This window comes from Rhinolophus sinicus, linkage group LG06 (genome assembly GCF_036562045.2).
Source record: "Rhinolophus sinicus isolate RSC01 linkage group LG06, ASM3656204v1, whole genome shotgun sequence".
NCBI lineage: Eukaryota > Metazoa > Chordata > Mammalia > Chiroptera > Rhinolophidae > Rhinolophus > Rhinolophus sinicus.
Window position 1 is genome coordinate 95,897,001 of NC_133756.1, and position 21,959 is coordinate 95,918,959.

The window sequence follows — 21,959 nt, forward strand, 5'->3', positions numbered from 1 at the left end:
TAACATCTTTCAAACGAAGAGGGAAAAACATTCTGCTTGGACTAAGCAAAATAAACTATGCTTTTTCTTCTTTCTCTGCCATAGTCACCAATGTTCTAGATAGTAACTGCTCTAATGACGAACAGAGATCCCACTGATCTTTATCCAGCATTTAGTGTGAGCAAGTAAACAAATGTTTGTCGTCTTCAATAACAGAGCTGTTGGTTTCGTTTTTGCTCTGGCCAAATCTAGCCCATCTAGACTGCTACAGATAGGGCTCACCGACCCATCTCACACCCAGGCCATTTCTTAATTTACATAAACTACCAGGCCCTGTAGGCATGAGTTCATAAAGATGCTTTACAGAATGCTGTCTTAATGAAGTCTATTGCAACGATACCAAATTACTGTATCTTGCCGTGTATAATGTGTACTTTTTTGCCCAAATTTGTGAGGGGAAAACAAGGGTGCACATTATACATGGGTAGTACTAATTCCATATCTATAGAAATATTTTTAATTTTTATTTATGCTTATGAGTTAAAAGTGTAACTCTAGAAATCAATAACGATATCCGTATGTAAAATAATACCCTGGCATACGATAATTGGTTTTGTTGAACTTACCAGAAACTTGCAATGATGAAGAGTTCTTGGCTTTCTATGATGGATAAATATCGTAAATTTTTTACTGGTACATAAAATTTCTTGTACCTTGTATCTGTTCTTGTGTTTTGTAATTATTTGTTACATATTTCTTATACCATAATGTTAAAAAAATAAATGCTAAAATTCCTTTATAATACAAAAAACAAGTACCTAAAATTAAACAAACAAAAATTTGAATTAAAAAATTAAAATGAAAGATTTTTTTTCCCTACAAGTTTGGGCCAAAAACGTGGGTGTGCATTATACACGGGAGGGCATTATACATGGTAAAATACGGTATGTGGTTTGTTTGATAATGATAGTACTTTCAATTTTGCTTTTCACTGTAATGAAATATGCTAGGTTCTTAGTATTAAAAAATTTCAAAACATACTAATAGGTAATCTTTTTCTCTATAGTGATGCTGATTATTCTTTTAGATGCTTTGATGCTTTCTTTACTGTGTGCATGGTTTAGCTTACCTTTTATGTTCAGGAAACAGTCTCGTTTAGACCTGTAAGTAAATGCTTTTTAACATTTTTTAAAAACACATAACCACTGATGTAAAGTGACAACTATTAATTAATATAGTCACATAAACTGTTATTTTGAGTCTTTTATTTTCTGTTTCATTTTTATTTACATGATTGTTGAATAACATGCAATTAGAGCTTTCTGCTTCACAGGCTAGCTTTTTTTGGATAAATTCTGTGCTAAAATAACGCTTTGACTTCACAACTGGCGCTGAGAATAGAACATCAAAAAACAACCAACAAAAAAACGTTAAAATAAACAACCCCAACACTTCAATGGCTTTACATAATAGAATTTTATTTCTCTTTCATTTGACCATTCAATGTAATATTTGGAAGGAGTATCCCAGGTGATGATTCTGGAATTTAAACTTCCTCCATTTTATGGCTCCAATATTCCTTAAGATGATAGAATTCTCTCCTGAGTTATTTGAATCTGGTTGATTGGCAGGTAGAGTGAGGGTTTACACAGGAGCTTTTCATAGCAATTCCTCATTGCAAGAGAGGTGGGAAATGTAATCTTACTGTGTCTCTGAAATAAGAAGAATGACGTTTAGAACACATAGCACCCTGACACAGAAACTTGGAGCTCCACTGAGTGAACATGTAGGTCACTGAGGCCTTGATTTGCTTTTAAGGTGTGCACAGGGCTGTCTTCACAAGCATGCAATCTGTGCAACTGAATAGGGCCTCACGCTTAGAAGGACCCTGCATTGGATTTAATGGTCTGATTTCACAGAGTAGTAAATAATTTTTGAACAAGGGACTCTGCATTTTCATTTTGCTCTGGGCCACGCAAATCGTGTAGTTGGTCCTAGGTGTTAGGTTATACAGGAAGGGTGTGCAGATGAATACTTCAGCTGCATAGAGAATGTAGTAAGGGTTCAGTGAAGTTTGATAATTTTCTGGTTGTTTAGCCCATAGAGAGAAAATACCTTCAAAAAATTTTTGTGCTTTTCTTTTCTGCACATTCTTGCTCATGACCCTTAGTCAATTTTCATTGCCTCAAGGAGAGTTATGACTGCTAAATAAGAAATGTGAAACAGTTTAGTTTTTTTCTTTAAAAATATGTTCTGAAGCCTCACGGTATCAAAATGCAATTGAAAGCCAAAACTTCTGATTCTCATGAGCCATATTTTCTCTAGAGACAAGAAGTCTCTTGTAAATTATAAGGCCCTGAAAGAAGCAGAGCAGAGTTTATGCTGTAACACTTGAAAGTCGTCTTGGCTAGGACAAGGGTTCAAGAGTTGGATAGGGCTCAAACTTGGCAGAGATCTCTGTGAAACTAGAGATGAGGGAGAAGATCTGTAAAGATACATGGAGAGGAGCAGACTCAGATTTTGTAGGGTATCCGATGGTCACTTGTCTCGTTAGAGAGACCACCTCAGGGAAGATGTAGATGCCTGATCACTGCACTGTACACCTGGAGCTGAAGCTGAACAATAATGAATGTCAACTACAATTTTATATATACATATAGTTACAAGAAGCGGAGTACAGCATTAGGAATAGAGACAGTGGAAATGTAATGGCTGTGTGTGATGTCAGAGGGCTAGTGGATGGTGGTAGAGGGGTTGTCACTGTGTGAGTGATATAAATGATAAATGTCTAACTATTATATTGTTTTGTGCACCTAAAACTAATAAAATAAAATAAAAATAAAAAACACCAACATCGTAGCCAGTGACCAGAGCAGTGTGGGTGCCAAGGAAATGAGACAATTTGCAGATCATTTATTGCCATTCTATGAGTCATTGCCTCTGCTGCCTCAGCTGCATTCATGTGAGCTAATCTACTTCATGCTGAATAGTGAGGGACTTCAGTAACTGCCCACATGTCACCTATGGATTTTCCTAAAGCTTAATCATGGCCTAAGAATTTGCTGAATCCCATTCAAACTGCCCTGTGTAGACAATCCTGTTTTTAATGGCTGAGAACTTGGTTAAGATCCCTGAAAATAAAGACGGGGTCATTGAATAAAAAAAGGTTATAATGATATGGAAGGGAAAGCCCCATTACCAGAATTTGGGTGGAAATGGAGAGTGGCTGCTCCCTCAGCTTGGTTCCCAGTCAGGCTGAGTCCCAGTCAGTTGGTATGCTCTAGCACACTGCTTTAGGATGTAAGGGGTACATGGCATGGGTTACATAGATCTGCATTGCTGGGCTTCTCTAAAACACCAGAAGTTCCTGTGGGCTTTACTGATGCTCCAAAACAGAAAGTCCTGTTTTCATACCCCAGTTCTACTGTTCTCTTTTCTAAGAGTCTTCTCTCTCAGGGCTTATGTGTATGGAAATATTGTACACAATTTTGACTTACAGAGTTGTTTTGAGAATCAATGGTAATGTATGGAAAGGAAAGTATTTGTACGGATTCAGGACTATAATAACATGTGGCATCACGTAAGTCACTTAATTTCTGTATTGCTTGTTTTCCAGGCAAGTAGAAATGCCTTATCTTAAAGAGGTGTTAAGAAAATATAAACAATGTATAAAATATATAAATTAACACGTTTTAGGGCACCATTTTGATACAGATACAACTATTTTAAGAGATATGTTTCATCGCTTCATTCTATAACCTCCAAAAGCTAAGGGACACGTGTATAACCAACACGTCAAATAGATGACAGAACTATGTGGCTCAGTCTCATTCCTTCTGCCATCCGCCCTATTTGGTACAAATATATGTCCATTGCCATTAGAAATGGATATTTGTTTTTCCCATATCCTTCTCTGTAACAGTAGGATAAATGAAGGATAAAGGAAATTATGAGTCTTACCTAAAGTCACTACCTTGTTTTGGATCTGAAACGAGGACACATAAGTTTCTGCTAAAACATGTAAGTTTCTCTCCCTTTCCTTCTCATTATTTTCATTAAAAAATTTTCCTACACGACAAAGTTTCTGTCATACCCATGTTTCCCCAAAAATAAGATAGCCGGACAATCAGCTCTAATGCATCTTCTGGAGCAAAAATTAATGTAAGACCCGGTCTTATTTTACTATAATGTGGTGGTGGCAGTAGGTACTGATCAGAGGAGGCAATGAAGAAAATGATCTACATAACCCTGGAAATCACCGTCCCATTATTATGAGTAACAAACATACATTACTGACCCTATTATTTGTTCACAAAGTACTCTTAAATGCAATTAGGCTGCATATATTTCCTCCTCCAGACTCTCAACTTTATGAATGCAGGAATCTCACCTGCCTTTTATATCTCTAAACCCAGGACAATTCCTGGTTTAAGTAATCATTAAATATTGTTTGAACAACAGAATGAATGAATACCATAAACAGATTCAGAGAATTCTATAGATGCCAGTAGTCTCCTGTCCAGTCACTGCATTGAGCTGAATCTCCAGAATCTCCAAGTGTGGTGGGTCTTCTTCCTTTGGGTCTCGAAGTGGTTCTTCGTGGTCCAGTGGTCTATGAACTAAGAGACAATTATCTGCTCTCCTCTCTTGTACAAGAAACAACAACGGACAAGGGACATGATAACCACAATAAATATTCCTACTTAGAAAAGATGTGCAATAGTCACTGGGCCATAGCAATGCAGGTATCCTGCCACACAGGCATTATGAAAGTTCCTTACCCAGTGATTCAGCCTTGATTCTGCTCTCAGGAAGACTATCCTTTGAACATTGTCCTCTGGGGTCTTTGTCTTCATCATTTAAATATTTATTCCATTTCCTTTGTTCTGTTTGGGAAAAGGGATGTTTAGCTTTGTAATTCACTTCTTGAAGAAATAAGATTATTTCTAATAGTGTCTTGTCCTTGTTTTGAGTATGTGTGGGTTTTTTGGGGGGAGGGGGAGTTGCACTTCTTATGAGCTTTGACAAGTATATACACCTCAATCAACACAGAGGATATACAATATGTCTGTTATCCAAAAAGCGCCCTTGTGTCACTTTAGTTGTCTCCCTCCATTACCACCCCATTCCAGTCCCCAAGCATCAGTGATATGCTGTCCTATAGATAAGTTTTGCTTGTTCTAGAATTTCATCAAATATTCAGCTAGTGTTCAAATTTCCAATTGTCTCACAAATGTCATAATATCGTTCAAATTATTTGACCCAAGATTCAAAGAATCATGAAGATTGATATATCCTTTAAAATTTCCTTCTCTCTCTTTCTAATCATTTGTTGCAGAATCTGGACCATTTTTCCTGTAGATTTTTCTCTCAGGTTAGATCTTGTTGATTGCACTGAGTATTAACATGTTCCTCTGTCCTCTACTTACAGATGATATTTTGTTTTTAGACTTGATCTTATTCAGATTTGATGTTTTGGTCTCATGCATTTTTAATTGGGTTTAAGATTTACAGCATTCAAGAACAACATTCTTTTGGTTATAAGTATCAGAGAACTGCATAACCAAAATAGTGAGATTTAGTGGCTCATGTTAACAAATCTCCAGGGCACATCATGGATTCAGGGCTCACATCATAAAATCATGTTTTGGATTTTCTTTCTGCTTGATTCTGGTCTCTTCTGAGTTTTGGATTTGTTCTCCACATCCTCTCAGGTTCAAGTCCATCGGAAATAAAGTTGCCTCCTGATGTCTCAATTTCGTGTCAGTGGTACCGATTGGCCTGACTTGAATGTGTATGTCCATTCTGAACCAATCAATGGCACTGCAGAAATATGGTAATCAGATTGGCCAGATGAGGGTTCCAAGGTGGAGGTCATCTCACCAAAATCCATGCGACAACCTTTATTTATAAACAATATTTTCACTGAAGTGTAGGTGGAGTGATTACAAGTATTTTGGATAATAAAGTCTGGGGGAAGTCCCCTTGAAATATCCCCCAAATTCTTCTTTACTAGGTCACCGATCACCGACTGTCGCTTTTCTGAGAGGTAAGCTCTGTGAAACAGAAATAGGAAAGCTAAGTTTTAATAAAGGAAAAAGTGATAAACAGAGATCAGGGAAGACAGACAAGGGGTGGGATAGTCTGCGGCTGATCGCCGGCCCATAAAGAAACATGCATTTAAGGGGTGGGTAATAATTAACGTAAGGTTACTGAATAGTTCAGAAGTGAAAGTTGGTTTGCTTTAGCAGGTTATTTTTAAGGCCAACTGCAAAATATTAGTGGTTTCATAAAACCTATCTGGAGGTGACTTACCGGCATTTGGGCGGGGTAGAAGTTTCGTGAGGAAGGTTAGGATACCCTGGACAAGCAACGGCCGTCAATCAACCAACAAAACCCGATTTCTCCTCTCGCGGCAGCTACACTGCCTTGTTCAGCACGGGAGCCGGAACGTCGGTAGCAACCAGACCTACACCCCTCCCGGAGACCGGCTCTGCGCTTGCGTCACTTCCGGCCTCTGGCGATTCGCATCCGGGTCAGGCTGAGCCTCTTGCTCTTGGAATCTGTGACTGGTGGAGGTGCTGAGCTGTCCGCGTTCTCTCTTCCCGGTGTAACCAAGCCGCAGTGTCCACCGGCGAGGATTGGTCCCCCTCCCTCGAGCACAGAAAGACGAGGAGGACACCTGGGAGCGGCCGGTGGCCAGCCTGGGCCGCTCTGGTGCGGGTTGGCGACTCTGCTGCTACGCTTGCTGCTGTCTCTGGGAACCGGGTGCCAGCACTGAGGAGTCTTCAGTGGACAGCGACCCCCTTCCCCGGCTCCCCTGCCCGCCCTACCGGGGAGGGCGGAAGATGCCGGTGAAGAAGAAGAGAAAATCCTCTGGGGTGGCAGCGGCAGTGGCGGAAGACGGAGGCCTTAAAAAGTGTAAAATCTCCAGGTACCACCTCCCCCCACCCCCCCACCCCAAATCCCCTTCAATCTTTCCTCCTTTGCTGGACGGCAAGAGGAGAAGGAGGCTCGGGCTGGGGAGAGGCGACCCCCCCACCCGGCCCCCATAAACCTAGGTGGTGAGGGCAGCACACCACAAGTCTCTGCGCCCGACTCCACCTCGTGTTCGTTGTGTGTGAGCTCTGGCGCCTGTGCAGTGACTAGAAGGATAGCCTCACGTTGGAGTCTGCGTGCCCTGAAGGATGGGGAAATAGGAATGCGTACGTAAATTGCGCTCCTTCCCCTACCCCCTTACTCCTTTAACCCCTCCCCGCCTTCTTTCCAAACCTAGAAGTGAGTGCAAATACGCCGAAGGGTCACTTCTAGAATTTCTTTGTAGAGTGTGAAGGAAAAAGCAGAGTATGAGAAATCTTGACCTGGCAGCTGCCCATGATAATGACAGAAAGGAAATCTCCCCACGCTGTAATTGGCCTCCAAATTTAGTATTTGGAGTGGTCTAACCCGGAGGATCCCAGCAGGAGGCCATTTAAATCGTAGGAGCCCTATTTTCTGGAAGTGCAGTGCCTCCACCTGCGCCAAGTCCCTATGTGCCGAGTTGGAAAGGCCCTACATGCGTTTTGTTTTCTAGCATTCAGGATGCTGTTAGCTCTCAATATAAATATTAATAATTTGAGAGCTGTGGTGCCCTGTGTCGCCTTGGAGAAAAAAGAAAACACAGCAGAATTGTAGATACAGCTCTTTGATCCCATTTATCATGTCATTGAGGTATCACAGCAACAGTGTATGCAGTGTATGCTGCAAAGAATTGTTGCAATAATTTAGGTGTGAGAAGTGGGTTTTTAAAAATCTCCTTATTGGGGTGTCTTTGTATCAGTGGTTGGCACTTGGTGTGACAACTTCACATGCTACCATTAAAGGAAGACTGTAGCCAGCATTATAAAGGGGAGATAATTATACAACTCTCCTTAAAGAGAGATCTGTTTAAAACGTGAGGTTGGTGACTTATTTAGTCTGCATCTTCCTTTTTGTAATTAGTTGGATTTGTTTCCTTCATTACGCTGTTTAGGAAATAAGAGCCTAAGTATACTGTTTGGGTTATTACTGTGAAAGATGATTCTGTTTTCTTATACCTCTTGGTAACTCACACTAGAATTTGACGTGGTTACTCCACTGACTTCAATTTTTATGAAACATGCAGATTATTTTTTATTACTCTAATTTATAGTCACCTTAAGTATATAATGAATCAGAATTATTTAAATTAAGCACATTAAAATAGCTGAGCAGTCATTATTAGAATTCAAATGATACTTGATCATCTTAGAGTTTTAAATATGGTACTCTTATTTTACATTACTTACTCAGTTGCAGAAGTTATAGCATTTCTATGTCATTGTTGTAGTGTAACTATCCAAGCTCCTTGTGAAGTTTATTAAATTTTAGAGGCCATTGTGAACTTCTCCACTTTAAATGATTTTATGAAAAAGATAAATAGATTCAGATTAAATAGCTTTGGCTCAATTATTTGTACTATGATTATTTCTTAGGGTTTTTTTGTTTGTGTTTTCATCTGTGGAATTTAATACCCTTAGGTCCTAAATCATCTTTTATCTTTAAATATCTGTTTACCTTGGTAGATGGTAAACAGCTCTTAATATATAATTTTATTTTGAAAATTTTTAAATTAAGTACCAAAATATGCTTTGTAAGATTCTGTTTTCAAATGTGTATCTATTATACGCAAATATAATGTCCATGCAGTTCAGAATAAGAATCACTCTAAAGTTTTATATTTTTCCAACTACCAGTCCTGCATTGAGACCATTAGGTTGAACTTTTGAAATCTGGGGAAATAATTGTAGTTGATATTTTTGGAATTTGATAGTGAGCAAAGTAACATTTGGGTTTTGTTAGCCAGAAATTTTAATGTATAAACTACTGTATCAAATTGCAAATACTTAACAACTCTGATTTTTTCCTGTAATACCAGGTGTAAAAAAAAAAAAAAAAACTTCGTTAAGTTTGAATTGAAGTAGTTTATGTTGAACTAGCATTTCACTAAAAGTTAAGATGATAAAATTCTTAGGTATTTGTGTGTTTTCTAAGCTATTGCAGATCCCAACCCTCTGCTAGACTAATAAGTGGAGAGGAACATTTTTCAAGCAAGAAGTGCCTGGCTTGGTTTTATGAGTATGCAGGTAATGAAATTAATATAAGAAGATATCAGTCACATGCTTTAAAATGTTTTTTTTTGTTTGATTGTTTTTTGGGGGGGCGGTTGGTTCATTTATTTAACAAATTATTTCATGCTTTCTGTGTGTTAGTGCTGTATACTGGGGATTGTGGGTAGGCTAAGAATTTGGTGCTGTTTCAGGTTATGTCTTTAAATATATAATTCAATATATATTTAGTGGGAGGAGTGAAACTCATTTACTATTAATAAAATTTGTAAACAGATTCACTTATTGGTTTACATCTGTTGGCTAAAGTAGAGTTGGTATTCTGGAAAACACAAAGTATGTGATAAAACATTTTTTTTACTGTATATAGTTCTTATTTTTCTTTTCTGTATTTTTTTGAATTTTTTCTGAACCAGAAACTGACATTCTCTGAAACTTCTGGAAGACAGTAAAAGATTTAAAACTCAGATATATAATTGTACAATACATTTACCCTTTAATAATTGCTATTTAGCTATTAACTTCGAGAAGAAAATAAACACACTGTTATTAATACAGTGTGATAAATGCTGTATTAGGAAGATGTGCTGTAAAATTTCATAGAAGAAATATGTAATCCAGCCTTGAAGTGTCACCGAAGGCTTCTTGAAGGAGATAACTTAAGCTAAACTGTGTTACATGTTGGATGTAAAGCTCTAGGCCTAATGTGGGCTGAGAGTCAAAGCTAGGGATGAGGCTGAAGAGTTAAGCAAATATATGAAAAAGAACACTTGTGTCCCACTTACTAACTTTTTTACAAGCCTATGTGGAAAAAAAAGCTTTTTTCCGTTAGAGTGGTTTTGGTCTTTTGGAATTACTGATTTTAAAGCTCTTTCTTTCTTTCTTTTTATTCCCTTGTTTCCTTTCCCTTACATGCCTCCCTGTTTTTTTCTTTTCTTCTCCTCTTTCATCACTGTCATTCTCAGAGTGTTTAAAATAAAACAGGGTACATGCAGTCATTGTCTTATATGTAGTGCTAATCAAGTTAAGGCCTCAAGTGTATTCTGAACTTGAGATATAAGTTTAGGCTAACTGTATTAAGACTATTTGGGGGTGGGGTGGAAACAATAATTTCACTGTTGGAATCAGCTGAGTGATCCCAAAAGTATAATTTAAAAATTGTGTAGTAACAGAACAGATTCTTTCTAGACCAGAAAAATTGCTATTATTAGCATCCCAAGACAACCGCTAACCCAAATTAAATGAAGATAATTCATTTTCTTACTGACCTCCATTTAAAATGTTGACCCATTATTCAAAATGCCAGTTTTACTGATTTGCATGATATAGAATTGAAAGGTCACTCATCTTGTTTTACTTATAAAGGTTACTAGATACCATAAAATTAATTAGTCTTTTTTTTACTTTCATGCTTATTTGTTTTACCTCTCCTAGGGACTTTCCTGGGTAGCGTGCGATTCTAATTAGTTAAACATTTCTTTCCTATACTACCATTTTTATAATAGCCATCATAATAATTACAATCGATATTTCAAAAATTATGCTAATCATAAAATCTTTCCTTAGGACTATTCTGTTAAGTAAGCAGTGTTATCCCTATTTTATAGACGAGAAAACTGACAGATCAAGTAATTTACTTAAGATCATACAATGACAAGAAGCAGGATTCTAACCTATGTCATTCTGACTGTAGAGCCCATGCTTTTAACTATTACTATCTTGTAATGTTTATTTTTAAAAAAAATATGTATGTGGCAACTAATTTTCCTTTTGCAAAGAAAATACTAGTAAGTGCACTTGAGGTTGACTTATCTTCTTCATTCATTGAACGATTCATTCAATAAATATTTATTGAGCACTTGTGTGTCAGGCACTGTTCAGGTTAAGATAGATCCCTGCCTTTGGGGGACTTGCCTTCTAACGGGAAGATATACAGTAAATAGTGAGTTGGCAAGATAATTACAGATTGTAGAGCGTTATAAAGGTAATAAATAAGGTGAGGTGCAGGAATAGAAAGCAGAAAGTTTGGATGGACTTTCAAATAGAGTGATTAGGAAAGACCTTTCTAGAGGTTACTGTGGGCAGAGACCTAATTGATAAGGAGGAACCAGTTATTTGCCAAATGAACAGTAACTTCCATCTTAAAATGGGGATGTCCCTTATTAAAATGGAGATAATAATTGTGCCTACTGAGATAACATACTTAAAGCACTTAGCACAGTAGTACCTGGTATGTAATCAGAACCCAGTAAATGTTAGCTATTATTAAAAGAGTAATAGTATTACAGCATCAGATTAACTGGTTGTATATGTTTGTAGTACTGCTCCAAAATAAACAGTGTAGCTCCTATGTAGCTCACGTTGAAGGTGCTGTGTCATTCATTGAGCACGGTGGTTTTCCCTGAGCTCCTGCTACCGTGTTTCCCTGAAAATAAGACCTAGTTGGACCATCAGCTCTAATGCGTCTTTTGGAGCAAAAATTAATATAAGACGCAGTATTATATTATATAAGACCTGATCTTATGTTAAGATAAGATACATGTAAGACCTTTCTTTAACATAAAGACTTATGTTAAAATAAGACCGGGTTTTATATTATTTTTTGCTCCAAAAGACACATTAGAGCTAATGGTCCAGCTAGGTCTTATTTTCGGGGAAACATGATATGGCTGACGTAGTCTTAGGCTCTGCAAATATAGCTGCGAACATTTCTTTATGGTTATTGAAAAACTGATTGTTTTTTAGTTTTAAATTGTTTCACCACTAATCTTATTAACATAATATTATAGGTCATGTGTGATAAGCCTGATGGTTTTGCTCTTTCACAACACCTCTCATCTTGACTGATATTTAAGTTAGCAAGGACTCAGTAAGATACTGGGCCCATTATATTACTAAACAAAAGCATAGAAAGTGAAAAGGCACTTCTAAGTCTTATAAAGAATCAAAAATAAGGGATAGAATTGCATAGTTCTGATAAAGTATCCAGCTTATAGAGTGAACATATTTCTATAACTTCTTAAATTAATTGGAAACCTGTTTTTTTGTCTGGAAAAGTTAGTTAAATTCAGCTCCAGAGGTTTTACTCTGGGAGTAGTTTTATTGGAAGAGTATGTTTCAAGAAGAATTCATTAACATTATGCAATCTGGGAAAAGAACATTGGTATAGACCTGTTTTAGATTTAGATCTGTTACTATTTGCATTGCTTTGGGAAAGTCACTTAACATTTACAGAAAGGTCTTATATGTATCTTATATATCTTTATATAACATAATTTAACTTGATTCTAATCTAATTTTAACCACTAATCCCACAGTTTCTAGGGAGGCTATATTTTATAACAGTAACATATTTCTTGACATAATTCTTCAACTTTGTCTTCTAATTACTAATGGTGGCAGCTTCAAGGGCAAGTCAGCTTTCTTATTGTATATGAAAATTTAGAATATTTTCCTATCGTGCCTTAAAAAAAAGTCTTTATTAAGTTTTTTATATGATATTTACTTTCATCCAAGCCACATACAATATAATGATGCATATTCAGTTATATTATTTAACACCTTTATTGTATATGTGTGCTTTTTAAATTACAAAATTAACATTCTCATTTTTAAAAAATCCTCCAAGTATAAATTAGGAAGTGAAAGTTTCCTATAAGTCAACCACCCTTCACCTTTTAACATCTCACTGCATAAATAAGTGCAATACCGATTTAACTGAAAAATTTAAAAAAGATTTTGGTTCAGACCATGTCATCTTAGCAGCCTATATCTCATCTGAAACAGCAAGAATATAATGGCCACATGCTAGATGGCTACATTCTTTTATTCAGAAAAACCTAAGGACATTGCCTTCATGTTGCACTTGTGAATTAATGATGGTGATATAAAATGCCACCTGAGCATTTTAGTCTATGATTTATAAAGCTGGAGTATTTTTAGTCCTTAAGAAAGGAAAACAAGTTTCTCAGGGCTACTTTAACAATATTTCAAGACTATATTTTCAAAAGCCAAGTCTGATTAACATATTTCTATCATATTTCATATTGTTTTAGTCTTTTTAAAAATTGAGGTACAACATTAGTTTCAGGTGTACAACATAATAATTTGATATATGTTTATACTGCAAGATGATCACCAAAATAAGTCTAATTAACATCTATCACCATACCTAGTTACAAAAAATTTTTTTGTGTGATAAGAACTTTTAAGGTCTACACTTTTAGTGACTTTCAAATATACAATACAGTAATATTAACTATAGTCACTGTGTCGTACATTACATCCCAGGACTTATTTATAACTGTAAGTTTGCACCTTTGACTACCTTTACCCATTTTATCCACACTCCAGCCCCACCTCTGGCAACCACCAATGTGTTCTCTGTATTTATGCGTTCGTTTTTTTGTTTTGTTCTTTTTTTGTGTGACTTATTTACTTAGCATAATAATGCACTCATGGTCCATCCATGTTGTCACAAATTTGTTTTAATCTTACCCGGTCACAAAAAAGAATTAACAATAAAGTCATTACTACATTTTGGGACTCTGATAACATAAAAAGTATGAGAATTGGTGTGTTGACTTATATTTAGTGTTACTGAGGGAGAAAAATAAGAAATAAGTTTAATGTCGTTAATATTTGGGCAAATGACAGACAAGCTAACTGAAGGATTAAACTTTTCTTTCTACATTAAGATGATATAACTAATGCTTTGCTGTCTATTTGAGAACCACGATGATAAGGAAAATACCTCATGTGGAATTGGAATGTAGTAATTTTCTTAAGCCATTATTTTCACAATGTATCTTTTTAAAGTATTAAATTTTATTTGGGTATATTTCCAGAGAGTAATAAATGACCTTCTGTTTTAGTAACTAAACAGATATTCTCCTCTGATTATTGTCTTGAATTGTCGGTTGGTACTGGCACATTCTAGTAGAGTAAGAAGCGCAAACCTTATGCTTATTTATATTCATGCATTGCCAAAAATTTTCTTTGAAGAAGGCTTTCAGTAAATGCATTTTTTAATGGATAGGTTCAAGTTATTGTACAGACTAGTGATTGCTCCATTTTTTATTGTCTTAATTTCGTTTTATAATACGGTATTTAAAGAACATTTCAAAAATTTTAAATTCCATAGCAAATATTTATACTTTATCAAAGATATGTCAAAGTTAAAATTTGCAAATATGCAAAAAATGTTAGGGTATATTCATAGATGCCTTTAGCACAGTGGCTTATGTTTTATGTTGATATTAAATTATAACAAATTATATAAATTATTTTTGTCTTTGAAGGTCCTGATGAAGTTGTAGGGCCAGAAGGAATGGAAAAATTTTGTGAAGACATTGGTGTTGAACCTGAAAATGTATGTTTTATTTCTAAGTAAAATGGAATACAAGTGGGGTATAGTGTATTCATAAATTTCTAAAAATTGGACACTTCGATCTTATATGAAGATTTTGTTTCTTCACGTTTATTGTAAATATTAATTTAGGGTACTTTTAATGAATTTAAATTAGACATGTGTTCTCTTTCTTGATACAAATGTCATTTGTATTATAATAGTGGGAGAGAGTCTACCTTCAGAAACTGTTAGAACTTTTTACTTTTAAGAAATTGGCCCACCTAAATTTCTTTATAGTTAATAATTCCAAAGGTTGTACTCTTTAACATTTGAAAGATGGAAATAGTTGTATAAAAATGCTCTCCATGATAAATATAGACATTATTATCTCTATGCTGACTTTTCCCCTATCCTTTATGTTCTGTTCTTTCCAGATTATTATGTTAGTTTTAGCGTGGAAATTGGAGGCTGAAAGCATGGGATTTTTTACCAAGGAAGAATGGTTAAAAGGGATGACTTCATTACAGTAAGATATTTTTTTAAAAAACAAATTTGATGGCCTATTTGAAGATCTTAATTGATATTTTGTGCTTCGTAATTTTCAGGAGTAAGGTTTCACGTTATATAATCAAATTGGTTTGGTCTATTACGATCACTTTAGGTTTGACAACGTGTATATTGTGGTCTTGGCAAATGGACAGTTATCCCATTTTCCATATTAAGAATGAACCTCAGGACGTTCCTATTAAAATTCATTGACTATTTTGGTGGGTGAATTAGAGGTCCATGATCAAAGTTATTTACTTACAAGTTGTTTGAGCAATAAGGGATTTCCTTCTCTGAATATAGAATTCTACTACCGTATTTCCCCGAAAATAAGACCTACCCGGACAATCAGCTCTAATGCTTGTCTTTTGGAGCAAAAATTAATATAAGACCCGGTCTTATTTTACTATAATATAAGACCCGGTCTTATATTAGTTTTAACTCCAAAAGACGCGTTAGAGCTGATTGTCCGGTTAGGTCTTATTTTTGGGGAAACATGGTATTTAAGGAGTTTATTCTTTGGGCAGTCCTAAGTTCTGAGGCCTCCTTTCTCTCCTCTTCAATTTTATACTTGATTTAAAAAAGAAATCTGAAGATAGAGTTACATGACACTTTCATTAATTCTTTTTTCCAAATGAATCTCACAAAGAACAAAAGTAGAAATGTTCTGTGGCTCCCCTGCAACCTTTAGCCATTTTACAGTTGTATACTTTCAGTTTAGGAAGCTGCCTTTGAACGCTTGCATAAGTTATAGAATTGCTTCTTTATAAAAATAATTTGATTTTGGCTTTCCAGAGTAAAGTGGGCTTAGTTTCAGAATCAATTAGTAATTAAGTGTTAATTTTACATTGTATCATGTTCCTAATGTTCATGCAGGATTATACTAATTATCAACATTCTAAAATAGAGGGATCATTAATTTATAATATTTTTGAGGCCAAAACGGCATGTGATTTTTCTGTTGTGATTATGTGTTTATTAACAAACTTAACTATTCTCTTTGTTTGCCTGTCTTTAAATTTCATAATACTTAGTTATTTTTTTAATTGTATTTGTTCATAAAGAACTTAAATTTTCATATTTGAATTTTCAGTGTCTAATGCTTTGTAATTCTTCTTTTTAACCAGCATTAATATACAGATTATACTTAGGTAAAAATCTGTGCTCATGTGAACCAAATCATAATTTATAGAATAGAGTATAAAATCAACCCTCTCACTTTCATTATGTGTAGATGAGGTAAGGAATCTGAGACTCAGAAAGGTAAAGAAAATATTTGCTAAAGTTTGCATAGCTCTTTTGTGGCAGACCTAGGGCCTAGAATTTAAATTTCTTTATCACCAGTCTACCATACTATACTTCCTATTACATCATTCTTTTGCATATGTGTTAGCATTCTTTATAAAATAGAGGGCCATTACTAACTTTTTAAATCATAGTATTTACAACCAAGACTGGATTCTCTCATTTATCTAGGTGTCATACATGACAGGCCAAATTAAAATAATTTTAATTCCCAAATTCTTTGGCCTATTTCCCATCTTTAATTAGCTTTTTAGAGAAAGATAAAATACGTATACAAAAGAGTATGCAAAGAACATAAACTAGTTTTCACATAGCTCAGTCTGTTTCATTGAAATGTATATCAATTGTAACATGGCTTATTATTTTAAGACATTTTACTTAGCATTATACCTGCTTTTTGTACTACTCTTACTGCTTTTTTGGTATGCTGCTTTTTTTGAATATTCCAGCTCACAAGTGTTTGTATATTTTTAAACTAAAGAGTCCTAATTTATGTTTTTGCATAACTTGATCTAAAAAGAGCCTTTGTATAACAGAAATGTATGTACAGAAAGTATTTCTAATATTTACTCTTGAATAATTAGCAGGAAATGGCCTTCGGTCCAAGAATAGAAATTGACTAATCCATGAACATACTTTTCATTAGCACATCTTTCTTATAGGAATGTCACAAGCTATACAAAATAAAAGCAATTATTTAGCACGTAAACTTGACCTAGAAATTTCTGTTTCACTCATTATCTCCTACCCATCTGCCTAGACCTCTTTGCTGTAGAGCCTTGATGCTACTCAAATTAGGCAAGCACACTTGACTGGGAAAATAGTTGCTTTTTCCCCACGCTCTGTATTGCTATGTGAAGCATACTTGACCCCTGAACAATGCAGGGATTAGGGGCATCAACCTCCCGTGCAGTCAAAAATCTGAGTATAACTTTTGACTCCCTCCAAACTTTACCAATAGCCTACTGTTGACTGGAAGCCTTATTGATGATATAAACAGTTGATTAACATACATTTTGCATATTATATGTATTATATACTGTATTCTTACAATAAACTAAGCTAGAATAAAGAAAAACATAAGGAAGAGAAAATACATTTACCATCCTTAACTGTATTTCTCCATGCCATACATTTACGTCATCTGTTTACAAGATGAATTGTCTGTCAGTACATACATTGAGACTATCTTATACGAAACCCTGGATGTTTTGTGTATTACTAACATTAGACATCAAAAATGAAAAGATAATGTGAAAAAGAAATTCATATTTACAGGTATAACAATTTATGCGTTGATAATGAAGGAGCAGCAATCTGATGGCTTTATGGTAGCCTAGTGTAATTGATGTGATTGCTCCATGGTAGTAAGCAAATTTCCAAAAATTTTTCCAATATAGAAGAAAATCTGCATATAAATGGACCTGTACAGTTCAAACCCACGTTGTTCAAGGGTCAGCTATATAAAGTATCTTTTCTCAACTGGCTAAGTCTTATTACTTCCGAATCTTTTAAAAAACTTGCTAGGAATAAAATACTATAAAATTTAAAGAGACAAAAGAATCTATGTAAATCTAAATTTTTAAATTTGCAGTTGGCTAGTATACTTGGTTTAATATAAGGCAAAATCATAAAATATAAAACTTCACAGAGTTGATTCCCTTTATAGATTTTTATTATTTTTAGGATATAATTTAACCTGAGCATAGTTATTTAATGGTCCCTAAATTATCTTAATATAGTTATCAGTTGTTTCACATTAATTCATTTTAACCTTTAGAAAACTTAAGGAGAGCTCTGCTAAATAGAAACAGTCTGGTAGTTGAAACATACTATGGTCAAGGAGAGGGACTATAATAATCATTATTAATTAAAATCTGTAATTGTATGATGCTTAAGTTTTCAGAATACTTTTTCCATTCATTTATTTTAAGGGTGTTTATTTATACGAACTTTCTAAAACTAATTTTTTTCTCTTTTGTGATATATGTAATATGAATTTGTATATAACTGGACTAGAATGGCTATTTTCTAAGATTTAGGGGATGTAATTGCCATATTTTTTTTAGGTATCTTTCATCATTGCTTAATAATACACAAATTTCCCTTCAAATTGTATTTAATTTAGATGTTTATATTAAACACCTCCATTATGTAAGGTACTGTGCCAATTACTGGTGATCTCAATAAGGCATAAGACATGGCACCTGCCCTTTAGTTACATTCTGATACGGTAGGGAAGGCATTACAATGCTAAAACCATAAATCTAGGTAGAATGTAACAAGTGCTAGACTAAAAATACAAAATACTATGGAAGCACAGCTGCTAATAAAGTTAATTTTAGCTGAGTAGACAGGAAAATGTTTATAGGTGTGGCATTTGAACTGGACCTTGAAGAATGATTAGAATTTTGATGGTTGAGGATGTAGGAAAATGTTTTTTCTGAAGAGGAAATTGTGATCAGAGCTTTGAGAAAGGAAAACATGTTTGAAGGAAGTAGTCTGGTTTGTTAAAATCAGTGGTACATGAAGAAAATTGACAGAATAGGTTTAAATTCCTGATAGTTGGGATAATGGCTACATTATAGAAGGCTTTGGCTAACATGTTGAGAGTTTAAAGCATATGTTATAGATATTGCAAAGCCATCAGCAATTTTTGAGCACAGGAATCATCAAAGTTTCTTGGGATAGTTTTCAATAGAGCACTAGTTTTAATGTTTTAAGGTCATAGACTCTTGAGAACATTAGGAAACTGGGGGCCTTTTCCCCATTAAGATGCACATATGCTATTACACACAAAATATTGCATATGTATCTTCTTCCTTGCATCTATGGACTCAAGATTCTAGAGATACTTGCAAATTTTTGTTCTGACATACCTTACTAGAGTGGAGAACTTTTCTCAAATCTGTTAGCTTTGGTGTTGGAGCAAGGGTGAAATACCATGATGGTGGAGAAAACTGAGCCCAAAACTTTGAAAAGACTGTACATGATTATGATCATGAAAAAAGAGGCAAGAAGATAGCATCTGGCAAGAATGCTAGTAACTAAGCTACCTGTCAGTAGATTTCAAGTTGTACACTGGGTCTCCATACTGAGCCCTGGACATTGAAGATTAGAGGTAATTGTCTGGCTTGACTTTCTTTGTCGGGGGAGGAATGGGGAGCATTTGTACGATTTCTTTTTTTTTTTTTTTTTTGGTGTTCACGGAAGAAGGGGTAGATGGGGTACAAAGCGTGTGTGCCTGTCATTCATTGAGCATTTTGGGCCTGACTGCTAATTGCCATGAGTATCCTTCCCTTCTGTACGCTCCCAGAGTCATCATGACAGTTTCAAAATGCCACCCTCCACATTTCCAAATAATCCCAGAGGTGGACTGTATTGTTTCCAAATAATTCCAGAGGTTGATAGACCTGATTCAGAGAAAGTCCAGATGCATAACTTTTGAATAAAAATCTTCCTGTTACACACCGCAGTGTCAAAGCGTACTTATTGGGACTTACTGATTAAAAGAGAGCCTCACTTAGATCTAATAGATAAGTGAGAATTTCTTCTCATTGTAAAGGTCTTTAATGAAGCAGGAATTTGAAAGCCTCCCTTGTTAATACAGGTTTACCCTGCAATCCAAAAGAAAAGCATTCCTATGAAACCTTTTGTAAGCCGAAATGGCATAAAATGAAGAAGCAATTAGCATTAATTTATATGGGAAAACATTTGAGCATTCCCGGTGCCAGAAAGTAACCTATCAAATCATACCAATTGCACTTATTTATGTACCGTTTTATGCTAAGCATTAACACCGTTACAAGCTCTCTCAGGCTTTTCTGATACTTTAGGACACATCTTACTGATGGGTGCACAGAATAAGTTGACATAAAGCACAGGTGCTCACATACACAGTTCAAAGCTATAGCGACTTAATGCTGAGATGCTGAGTGTAGTTCTTGGGGAAGGAGCTTGGTGGTGCCACTCTCGCTGTGTGGTGTACACAATGCCTCTAAAGGATTGCTGCAAAACAAATATTGGCTGATTGTTAAAAGCAAAAATCCTTCTGGCTATCTTTTGGTTATCGAAAACAGTGCTAGGTAGCTCTTTTATAAAAGTGAAGTGGTGTAAAGCGGACTTTCAAAAAGTGGGGAATACCTGTACTCAGGAAATTAATTTCCAAGTCCTGGTGTTGAAACTTAAACCCATTTCCACTGATTCTCACTACAGTAGCCTTGGAGAGTGGTAACATTGTGCCAATGTTCTCTGAAATAAGTGTGTGTTTTTTGTTCTTCAAAAAAACGATTTCTTACTTTCTATTACATAATAATTAAGTATGCATTTCTTTTTAATTCAGGGGAAATAGTGTTTCTACACTTGCCAGGTTATGAGGTATTGACATTATTAACTCTTCTGAGTCTATTTGGGGGCTAGATTAAATATAAGCATTGAGTTAGTGACAGCTTGGGTATATTCACTGTTTGCTAGGTATGTTCAGTCTTTATGTTGGTAACAAATGTGGAAGTTTGTGCTCTTTTTTTTTTTCACTCTTCTCCAAGTAGAAAATATTAATTGTCAGTTAGATTCCTTCTCTGCTCAAGATTTAAATAGACCATTAGGGATGGTATGAAGTAATTTGTAGGTGATTTTTAAACCCTTTGTCTCAAAAGGAGCATGTCATGCTAAGAACTGTGCTACCCTGCTTCTCCGAAAATAAGACCTAGCCAGACAATCAGCTCTAATGCGTCTTTTGGGGCAAAAATTAATATAAGACTCGGTCTTCTATTATACTATATTATATAAGACCCAGTCTTCTATTATAGTAAAATAAGACCCGGTCTTATAATAAAGTAATTTATGTTATAATAGAATAATAAAATAATTTTATTTTAAGACCGGGTCTCATATTAATTTTTGCTCCAAAAGACACATTAGAGCTGATTGTCCGGCTAGGTCTGATTTTCGGGGAAACACGTTGAGCATTTAACACGTGTACTCACTTGAGTCTTACGGGTTGTCTATTAATGTTATTGTCCTTTTAAAATGAGGAAACTAAGGCTGAAAAAACGTTAAGTAACTTGCCTCAAGCCACATGGCTGCAAATGAAGAAGTTGGAATTTTAACCAGTCTCTTTGACTTGAAACTTCATTCTTCACTTTATCTCTGTCTTAAGCCTATTAAGATCACATCCTAAGTAATATTGTTTCCTTGTCTACCTATGGAATGTAAAATATTTGGAAAAGATTGTAATTTCTTGGGTTCTTTTCTCCTTAGTGACCTGTCAGTCACTACTTACACACTCTACAATTTTTTGTTTTAACTATAATTTCCCAGTAACCTTTCCACAGATAGGAATTTTGAAACTTATAATCAAATAAACATATCATCTACTTTGTGATTTATTTTTGGTATTCATATTTTTATTTAACAAAGAATGTTTGAATGCTTCTTCATGTCAGGCCCTGGGTAGTGCTATGAGAATGATTTTCAAACTTTAGTGGTAACGAGAGGAAGAAGTTCTAAATGTAGGGAGGCATCCTTTATCTTTTTTGGCCCTCCTAATAGACTTAATAGAATTTCAAGTCTATTAAGATTCTGCTTGAGATTTTGTGTAAAAATGTGAGTCACATTACCAAAAAAAAGTGAAAAGCACTGCTTCAAGAACTACA

General features: G+C 35.2%; 1 protein-coding gene and 1 long non-coding RNA gene across 3 annotated transcripts in view; one reads left to right on the forward strand and one right to left on the reverse strand.

Annotated features, from left to right (window-relative positions):
* Positions 1 to 1,436: 1,436 nt before the first annotated feature.
* Positions 1,437 to 6,461, reverse strand: LOC109437752 (uncharacterized). The gene is made up of 2 exons (XR_012497414.1): positions 6,295 to 6,461; positions 1,437 to 6,035 (listed from the first exon to the last, which is right to left on the reverse strand). It is a non-coding gene; the product is annotated as an uncharacterized LOC109437752 (long non-coding RNA).
* Positions 6,462 to 6,531: 70 nt separating this feature from the next.
* DCUN1D5 (defective in cullin neddylation 1 domain containing 5) overlaps positions 6,532 to 21,959 on the forward strand; it is a 28,370-nt gene continuing 12,942 nt past the window's right edge. The window contains exons 1-4 of one of the 2 annotated variants that reach the window (XM_019717177.2): positions 6,532 to 6,913; positions 9,031 to 9,122; positions 14,405 to 14,475; positions 14,889 to 14,980. In XM_019717177.2, the coding sequence (XP_019572736.1) occupies positions 6,828 to 6,913; positions 9,031 to 9,122; positions 14,405 to 14,475; positions 14,889 to 14,980 (341 nt within the window). In that variant the 5' untranslated portion in view covers positions 6,532 to 6,827. Of the gene's footprint in view, positions 6,914 to 9,030; positions 9,123 to 14,404; positions 14,476 to 14,888; positions 14,981 to 21,959 lie in introns of those variants that run through there. The other variant, XM_074335554.1, reaches the window with a different exon arrangement.